Source organism: Prunus persica, chromosome G8, assembly GCF_000346465.2.
Source record: "Prunus persica cultivar Lovell chromosome G8, Prunus_persica_NCBIv2, whole genome shotgun sequence".
Classification (NCBI taxonomy): domain Eukaryota; kingdom Viridiplantae; phylum Streptophyta; class Magnoliopsida; order Rosales; family Rosaceae; genus Prunus; species Prunus persica.
In genome coordinates this window covers 12795554-12805619 of record NC_034016.1, presented here as the reverse complement: position 1 = coordinate 12805619, position 10066 = coordinate 12795554, and the positions used below count along the sequence as shown (strand labels likewise).

The following is a 10066-nucleotide window of genomic DNA, read 5'->3' as shown; positions in this document are numbered from 1 at the left end:
TTCACCAACTTGAAAACCCTAGGATGATAGGATTCCATAGCTACACACTTAGACCAACTCCAACGGCACAGCCCGAGGCTAGGGGAGAAAAAAAAAAAAAAAAAAAGGTGTTCCAGTGCACAGCCCAGGCCCGAGCGCAAGGTGGGACCCAGCAACCTGGGCTGGCCCGAGGGCAAGGTTGGCCCGAGCTCCAGCCCTCGTTTTGGTGCTGACGTCATCGCTACAGTGCCGCAGTGCTACAATGTCTGGCGCTACAGTACCACTAAAAGTCCACGTGTCGCACTCTGGGCTCTCCGATCAGATTTTTTTTCTCCAATCCAACGGCAGCCAATTTTTGTGCAATAAAAAAATGAAAAAAATTGAATTTTTTTAAAAAAAAATACCAAAAAAATACTCTTTTTTTTTCTATAAATACCAAAATTTTATCCGATTGAGATATGAATTTTATAATAAATATTGATATGTACAAACCCAAAAATATTATCCGAAAATATTATCTAAATTAATTATTTTTATTAAAAAATTTGTAAAAAAACAAAAAAATGAATAGTAATTGCCCTTAGCTATGGCAATGGGTGGAAACACAAAATACTATTTGCAAGGGCAGCCACTATTCACGTGAATAGTGGCTGCCCTAGCTCCACCCTTGCCATGGCTAAGGGCAAATGTGTGGAGTTGCTCTTATAGAATAAAAAATGTCACAAGAGTGACAAAAATGCCCCCAAACCCTAGTGTAGCCATACCCCCTTTGTGTGTCATCTTTTGCTATCTTGGTCCAACACATTAATCCTATAACGTGTCACATATGCCCTAAGTCCATATGGTCAAATTCCTTTTGAATGTCCAAGTCATATGGGATCTTTAATTAAAATTTCATAACTTTAATTGAATAATTAAATTAATCTAATCAATTTAATTACTATAGTGACTTGACTAATGCAATCACTCACTTGTCTAACGAGTCTTGGTCCTGGTCATCTTTAGTTGACCGTGTTAAGTGTTGGGTCAACCGTTTGACTTTTGACCTTTGACTTTTGACTTTGACCTTTGACTTTCACATTGACTTTGACCAAGTCACAAAATCATTCATTCTCTTCATAATTTCCCAATCGATTCCTTTTTGGTGTGCGATCTTATAGGTTCTAATTAGCGAGGCAGTGAGTATGAATAATTCACTCTGAATCAAGTGTGAATTGTATCCCTCTATACAATTCTCCATATTGGCGAAGGCTAATTATAATTAGTCCTTATAGGACTTTCATAAGCCATAAGTGACACCTAGCAGTATGTCATGACTACCCAATCTAAAAAGAATTCATTTAAAGAACCTAGTCAGTTTGTGATTACAATGCAATTCGATCATTCTCTAATTCAATACTCAATGTCATATTCTCGGGATATGGTAAATTTGTGTCAAAATACCTAATATGACATCTCTAGATTATATGATTCAATTTGATGAAATTGCAAACTCTTTTGTTTCAATGTCCATCCAATATTTGGCCAAAGATTCATGAATCATATCTTTAGAGTATTCTCTCTTCTTACTAAGAGCAGAGATTCCTTGGTGTACATTCACTAGTCTCTACGTACACGCTGAGAATCCTGAGGAACACCTTTAAGTCACATTATTTTGATACGACCGTATAATGCTCTCAAAGAGAAACAACATATACACAAGACAATTGTGATGTCTCAGGTCTAATGATTAATTTGCATTATCACAACTTAGAATTCTTTGTTTGACACTTGTGAGTAACACTTCCATACAAGAATTCTAGAGTTGATGACGTTAAGTGAACTCCATCTTCTATACAGCACCTACACCATCTGTCTCAATGTCTCTACACGAATGACTTAAGATTAGTCATCCTCCCAACTAAGCAGACATAATGTGCACCAATCTTTGCGGGTCACCATTGTCCAATTGGTGATCCTATGACCAGGAACATTTTAGGATACAATATTTATATGTATGGAAAGGTCTCGTTCCTCTAACTTCTTTAGCCCACTTTTCATTTATATCTTAATCCATGGACTTGTTACTTTGTGTACGTTATGTATCTAAAGTAACGTTTTTGCCCTTTTAATTATTAGATATTATTTCTTTAGAATTATCCATTTTATACTGATTTCTAGGGCATATATGTAATAGGACCTTAGTCCACGCCATTTGCAATCCTTTTAAAATAAACAAAAGATTGTGGAAATAATTGACAGATGCTAGCTGCCGACAAGTCTTATATAGTAAACACTGTGTTTAGTCTGTCTTTGTGTGCACCACAGAGAGAGAGAGAGAGAGAGAGAGAGAAAGAGAAGTCTTATACAGTAAACACTGTGTTTAGTCTGTCTTTGTGTGCACCAGAGAGAGAGAGAGAGAGAGAGAGAGAGAGAGAGAGAGATGGTGAACTTTTTTTCAGTATACAAGTTTATTCTACATGGAATTATGAAACTAGTTGGGGTGAGACCCCAAACTGTCGAAATAGAGCCAGGAACGATCATGAACTTCTGGGTCTCTAGTAATATCCCCAACAAAATTGCAAACACACCAAAGAAATCGAAGCCAGCCGTGGTGTTCCTTCATGGCTTTACAATGGATGGTATTTTCACATGGCAACTTCAAGTGCTATCTTTGGCCAAAAACTACACCGTTTATGTCCCGGACTTTCTCTTCTTCGGGGGATCCATCACAGATAAATCGGATAGGTCACCGGAGTTTCAAGCCGAGTGTGTTGCCAAGGGTTTGAGGAGCATGGGGGTAGAGAGGTGCACCTTGGTGGGGTTTAGCTATGGTGGGATGGTTGGGTTCAAAATGGCTGAGTTGTACCCCAATTTGGTGGAGTCCATTGTGGTGACTGGTTCAGTTTTGGCTTTGACCAGATCCATCAGTGATGCTTCTCTTGAAAGACTTGGGTTCAAATGCTGGCCCGATTACTTGCTTCCTAACTCAGTCAAAGATGTGAGAAACATGTTAGAAATTGCTACCTACAAATTTCCATATCTCCCTGATTGGATTTACAAAGATTGTTTCGAGGTAACCCAATATACATGAGCTTTTAATTAATAATTTGTTAGTGCAAATATTTTGAGGAAAATGGTCTGGTGGTCTTAAACATTTCAATGATCGATGAATGGTTGCAGGTTATGTTTGGCAACAGAAAGGAGAGAGAAGAACTTCTAGGGGCATTGGTAGTTGATGACAAGGTCTCGACCATTGCTGATTTTCCACAGGTTTGTTGTTTGTTGAGCTTTTCTAAATAAATTGATGTTAGTGTTCTTAAATGATGATCACAATTAACGACATACTCGAAGCTGGAACATGACAAACATGTGTAGCTTGGGTAAATTTAGTGCATCGATCCTTCCGCTAGTTTTGACAAACACGGGTATTGCCTTAAATGTTGCATTAATTTTCTTTGATATTAGGTTTACCATATTTATTTTCTAAATTATTTTTTTACTTTAGTGGGGGCCTTTTGTTTTATAATTTATTAATACAAGCGATACTCTAAATTATAAAAAAATAAAGGTAGGGGATTCTCACACATACACTACCAATGTGTCAAGGCCCTTTCTCATTAAGTTAGAGTCTCGTTGACGCTCTGTATATTAGTAGACATTTATTGAATAAACGAAAATAATCATATTTTTTGGTGATAAAATATTAGCGAGCATAGCAGTAGTCATATTTCTTTAATAGGCTAATGATTCATTTTCTTGCAGAGAGTGCATCTTTTGTGGGGAGAGAATGACAAAATTTTCAACATGGAAACAGCCAGGAACCTAAGAATGTATGTTATTCTACCATGCTCAAAGACGTTGACCTTGACTTCGATACTAAACAATAACTGGCTGAAATAATTGGATTTGTGATAGTGATAGAAATCTTTTAGACTTGAAATATAATGAATTTGAAACCCAGATATTTACAGGCAATTGGGAGGCAGCGCAAAACTGCAGTCTATAGAGGAGGCAGGCCACCTTTTGCATATAGAAAAACCCTTCGTTTTCAACAAGCAGCTCAAGGAAATTCTTGCTTCTTTTTCGGAAGATGTGCACCAAGACTGAAGAGACCATTTATGTTTTTGCTTTTTAAGAACTAATGAGAGCTTTAGAGTGTTGGTTGGAAACATTTAATTTACTGTGGTTTTGGAGAAAAACTTTCCTGGCACGGGGATGCCAGGGTCAGCCATCCACAGAAGTATCCCCGTTCAATAAGCGGTTGACAGTTGGCAACCTATTTTGCCTCAAATTTAAAATATTAAAGGCCTTTTTAGTAAACAATTTGCTGAGTAGTAAGTTATCAAATGCTAACCTTTTCTTCAACCTTTTCTTTTGGATATTTTCTCTTTCTCTCATGACATGTGTTATTTTCTTTGCCCTTAAAACAATGCCAAACCACCTACCTTTTGTTTTCCATACTTACCCTCATTTGATGTATTGAATTTACTTTTATTTATTTATTTATTTTTACAGCTTTCTTAATACTTTGTAAAAATTTATTATATTAATTTATTAAATATTTAAAAAATCAAAATAAAAAACAAATCTCTCGTCCCCACCTTCTTCCCCAAAGCCCAGCACCTCCATCTTGCCTACCATCTCCTTAGCGCCATCCATCCCCACCCGCCCCACCCCACCCTTCCATTATTGCAAGCTTGCCTCCACCATTATTGGCCGCCCATGGTAGAAATAATACCTTCTTCAGAGCTCTTCCAAAACTCCCAGTTTCTTCCAGAGGTGAGCCTCCTCAGAGATACCGAAGCTGCTATTTTGGGTTTTTTTTTCCTCTTTCTTTGAAATTTGAGTTGTAGTTATACTACTCTGTTTTATTTGAGAGAGTTTCTGCTTTATTTGTTTGTTATTTTATTTTCTTTACAAAAGTTATTCTGTTTGATTAGCTGAGTTTAAATAATAATCAATTTTATGTTGAGGGTGTCTTTTTGGTTGTTTTCAGTGAAGTGTGAAGTTGAAAATAAGCTAATTTAGTTGAAAATTGGGGCAATCTGGTCAAAGTTCTATGTTTCCATGTTACAGGGAGGAAGGATTTGTTGAATTATGGTGAAAGCTCAGATAAGCTAGCTAATGCAATATCAGATATCAAGTTCTGTAATGAAAGGGTGGGGTGGGGATGGGTGGCGCTAAGGAGATGGTGGTCAAGATGGAGGTGCTGCGCTCTGGGGAAGAAGGTGGGGACGACTTGAGATAGGTTTTTTATTTTGATTTTTTTAAATATTTAATAAATTAATATAATAATTCTTTACAAAGTATTAAGAAAGCTGTAAAAATAATAATAATAATAAAGTAAATTCAATACATCAAAAAGGGTAAGTATGGAAAACAAAACGTAGGTTGTTTGACATTGTTTTAAGTGCAAAGAAAATGACACATGTCATGAGGAAAAGAGAGAAGGTTGTTAGCATTTCCCAACATGTTATTAAACACTTCATCATTTGTAATACAAACCAACTTACTTTCTAACCCATTTACTCCCTTTGGCACTCTATAGTAGTAGCTAACACGTTCTTGATACCCCAATTTCTTTGCAAAATTATCAAAATCGAAAGGTGACATTAGTCTCGATTTAAGTTGTCTACCCAAACCACACTACCGCCAGAATAAAAGTTGTATCCATTACCTATGTCTTGAAGTTGACCACCATGGTGTATTTCAGCAGTCCACAATGTTGGATCTAAACCCTCTGCGTATAGAACATTGAACAAACAAAAGTTACCACTATTTTTAAAATTTCAAAAATTTTACATGATCGTAATTTTCATGTGAAATTAGTTTTATACATACAAATAACAAATAAAACATATAATTTTTCAGAACTATCTTCATAAACCAAATAACAACTATTAGGAGCTGCTCCTTTTTGTTGAACTAACAAGGCAACGTTATTTTATTTTATTTTGTTCGGTTTGTGCCCTACAAATAACCACTTAAAGAAGTTGGCATGTGAGAGTGTACTATAAAAAAAAAATGCAAGAGTTAACTTATTAAAATTTGTAATTAATGACAAAGTGGCTTAATTGTCTACTTAGGTGTTAAAAAGTCGAGGGAGATATGGTAGGTTTCAACCATATCAGAATAGGCTTCCAAAGATTGGTAATGCAGTTCCCATGAAGTACATATATATGTGATGTGTGAGTCACATCATAAAATATAAACGTGGAAATGTGACATATTCGACATAGCCCCACAGACACTCGATGCAAATCTAGTTGTTAAGCAAAATATCATAATGGCCAAAGCAAACTACAAGATTAAATAGCAATAAAAAATTTAAAGTTACAGTAAAGTTAAACAATCAAGAAATTTAGAAAAAACACAAACGTTACAGTAAAGTTAGAATCACAATTGACCATAAAACGTTAAAAAACACAAACGTATCAATCACCACACCGCTTACCAAACAATTACTCACAATCTAAAAAGTATAAATACGTAATTGTCGAAGCTTATAGTAATTTGGTGGCTCCCCAGCGTATCTGAAGTTATTATCCATATCAGTTGCTTCAGTCATCAGTTTGCTACTCAATTTGAACAACCCACACAAGAGTGTGTGCAGAGGGTGGGTTTTGGGAGGGTGGGTTTTTTTTTGCGGTGGAGCGAATTGACATTGGAAAAGTTGGAAAAGTTGGAAAAGTAGGAGTAGGAGTAAGGTGGGTTTTTTAGGTCTTTTTTTTTTTTTTTTGGTTTTTAAATCTGTTTTTTATAATTATTCTTTATTATAGTTAATTGACAAAAATATCCTTAAATTTAACAGAAATTTTAACGGAGTTAGATGTAGGTGGTGGATTACAACACTTTACAAAGTTCAGGTGGTTAAAAATAAAAAATAAAAGTTCAAGTGATAATGACACACATACCTAAAAGTTCAGGTGGTATTTATGCAAATTTTCCATTAGATTATGTGAGAGCTCTAATTAAAGTTTCGCATAGGCCCTCAAAATCTCAGGACCAGCCTTGCTGATAAGAAGGTATCAATATGAACTGTGTTGCATGAATAGGAAACTATTTTCTCCACTCTCTTTGGGATTGAAGCTGCTTGCTGAGGATGGGGAATACTATAAGGCTCAAATTAATTGAGAATGATGAGTTGCAGGAAATTATTGAGTGATGCAACGAATGTGGCATGTCGATGTGATGCTACAAATCTACACAAAATATAACACGTTTACTTTATATTGGGTAAAAAAACTTGTATAAAATAGGGATAATATTGTTTTGCTATCTTCAACTAATCACATACTGACACGTGGAAAAGTGTTTTTTTTTTTTTGGGTATACATTGGAGAAACATAGAAGAATACCATCATTTGGTAGAGTCGTGTGGCGACACGTGTTGATTTTGAATCGGAATTGACATGAATACCCTTTATAGAAGCTGGACCTAGCCTTAATGTTAAATGGGCTGGATGGTGGGATCTATACAAGCCTCAAGAATGCTATAGTGAGGGCTTTATTTAAGATCCTTAGATGAGATCCTATTTTTTAAGCATTTGATCAAATTGATTAGATTCATCCAATAGTTGAGAGATAGAACCTCATCGAAAGGCTTTATATAACGCCCTCACTATAGAATGACTCCACATTGCTTTAGTATTATTATAAAGTTGACTTGCCAGCTTGATTTGGTTGGTCAATGTTGATAGGAAATATAAAAAAAAAATTATTATTAGCAGCTCTTGGGTGCAATATGCGTTTTGATTTGATGCACATCTCTTTGCTTGTGGTATTGATCACATCTATGAATTTTCCTCAGATTTTCATAAACCTCTTTTTTTGAACATCAATTACACTGTGGAGAGAGAGAGAGAGAGATGAACATATAAAGAGGCACATTTTATTTTAGGGAGACATGTAGTCAACCTTTTCATGAAAAGGTGGCAATTGACTTGGACTTTACTGCAATTTAAGATACTTCAGAAGCCTGCAAAGCAAGCAAGCAATGTGTTGTTGGCAAAGGTATGGGTAGAGGTAACAAAAGATAAAATGATAAGAAACAAACAAGAACAAATATTAATCTCTCCGAAATATCCAAATGCTTGGCCTATTGGCATGGTGTAAATGCATCATGCCATCAACTAAATGTGGTCAGAAAGACGGTTCAAATATCATACTGAATAAAATTAAGCATGCTATTAAGAATGTGTAAACTTGGAAAACAAAAATAATTTTAGTAAAATTCACTTGAAAAAATAAAAAATGATTTTAAAATTTGTTAGGGCATCATTGTTCCAACCACTCCATCTTGCATGTACAAGAAAAAGATAGAGGATGTGATGTACCTTTCTTCTTCATCAAAATTAATGTTGCTGCTGCTGCCGCGGCCACCAGCACTGCCGCCATAGGAGGACTTGTAGTTGGGAATAGGAACGTGGCCGGACTCGATTTGCCTGAGGTCTTCTAGAAGGATGTCATAGTGCCTCTTGACTTCCTCAACTGTTTTATTCCCACCAACAGCCTTGGCCACATTTTGCCACCGTTCCGGGGTATCCTTGTCGTACAAGGCCAGTGCTCTTTCAAAGAGTTTGTTCTGTTTTGGTGTCCAGGAAGAGTTGTGTTTTTGGAGGGACGCCATTAATGAGTTAATCAAACAACCTAAAGCTAGTTAAATACTAATTTACGCAAACTCTACAACTAATGGAAAGGTTTCAAGGGCTGTGTAAATAAAGAAAAAGGGGAAGAAGAAAGGTGCATATGTGTAGCTTGCAGGGTTAGAGGGGAAGCTAGGGATGGTATATGTGCAAGAAATGGCTACGGTGCTTTGCCTATAAATAGTAGTAGTGGAGAGCGATGGAGTGGTGCCATAAGCCAGTTGGCGAATCTATAAAGCCAAAATGAGAAATTAGGCATCATTCGTCTCCTTTTGGAGCCACAACTGAAGAATCTCAAGGTACAAGAAGACAGAGAGAGAGAGAGAGAGAGAGAGAGAGAGAGAGGAATTTGAGAGGTCAAATTTTTTGGTCTGACCAAGTAGTTAAAAACAAAAGAAAACGTAGTTAGTGCCAGTGGGGTATAGCTTAGTTGGTTGAGTTTTTCCCTTATACTCATACGAGCAGAAATTCGAAACGCCTAAGTGCTCAATAAATATTTGTGTAAACACCTCATTCTCAAATGTCTAAGTGTGCTAAAAAAACAGATAACGTAGTTTGTGCTACTTTATTTTAGTTTGAGGTAAAGAATTTTTATTGGTAAATAGGTGAAATGTCTTATTCGGATATTTGCTTAAGGTGGATGTGATTGATGGATACACTAAATGCGTAAAAGCTTCTTGCAAAGGTTAAATTGATGAGAGAGAGAGCACAGAAGTCAGAGTGGAGCACATTAGACAACAAAAGTACTCGAAAGAAAACAAAGGTATTGAAAGATGAAAAACTTACGGATCATTAATGGTCACCTTCACTCTCCGATCAGACTCTGGTATGCATCTTTCACCTTATGGTTTTCTCTTAGCCCTTGTCCTATTTTCAACCCCACATAAAATTTAAGTGGTAAAAAGAACGAGCATAAGGAATTGTAAAATACAAATATCATTACATCAAAAGTTTAAAAGTTGTAAATTCAGATATTTGTTAGAACTGTTGAGAGTATTCCACATCAAAATAATGAAAGTTTATATTAAAAGCTTAAAAACTACAGAGATCTGTATTATTTTTCAATTGGTTTTAAATGGAATACTCACATTTTAATAATAAGTTCAAATTTTTTCCCGTGAATCAAAGCGCTTGAACTTAAGTAAAAAGTGTAGTTTACATATAATTTACATGTATTTGCAGTTTACGTACTAAAACTTATCATTTACTCATAGTTGCTTGGCTGGTAATTACGTACTGTGAGTAATATATATTGATCCCCAAATTCATCCATATCTAATATTTAGATTTCTTATATGTGGATTTAATTGTAGCTGAGATAATTACTGAATCTACTTTTTTTTTTCCCCTCATAAGTAACAACCCATCAAGAAAATGGATGTACTCTCTCTCTCTCAAGTTTTTTTCTTTTCTTTTCTTTTTATTTTTTATTTCGTAGATATCGAATAAAACCCTTTATT

At 35.6% G+C, this 10066-nt stretch overlaps 2 protein-coding genes across 3 annotated transcripts; one reads left to right on the top strand and one right to left on the bottom strand.

Moving 5' to 3' along the window:
• On the top strand, positions 2291-4462 carry LOC18767795 (epoxide hydrolase 4). 2 transcript variants are annotated; one of them, XM_020569566.1, is made up of 4 exons: positions 2291-3034; positions 3142-3231; positions 3724-3791; positions 3923-4462. In XM_020569566.1, exons 1-4 carry the CDS (start codon positions 2402-2404, stop codon positions 4101-4103), a joined length of 972 nt encoding a protein of 323 aa, XP_020425155.1. In that variant the 5' UTR covers positions 2291-2401; the 3' UTR covers positions 4104-4462. The 2 variants fall into 2 exon arrangements, with proteins under 2 accessions (XP_020425155.1, XP_007200797.1); XM_007200735.2 differs by having other exon boundaries at positions 3933-4461.
• LOC18767448 (protein RADIALIS-like 3) lies at positions 7754-8849 on the bottom strand. The gene is made up of 2 exons (XM_007200608.2): positions 8298-8849; positions 7754-7939 (listed from the first exon to the last, which is right to left on the bottom strand). The coding sequence occupies exons 1-2, from the start codon at positions 8588-8590 to the stop codon at positions 7912-7914; spliced, it is 321 nt and encodes a 106-aa protein (XP_007200670.2). The 5' UTR covers positions 8591-8849; the 3' UTR covers positions 7754-7911.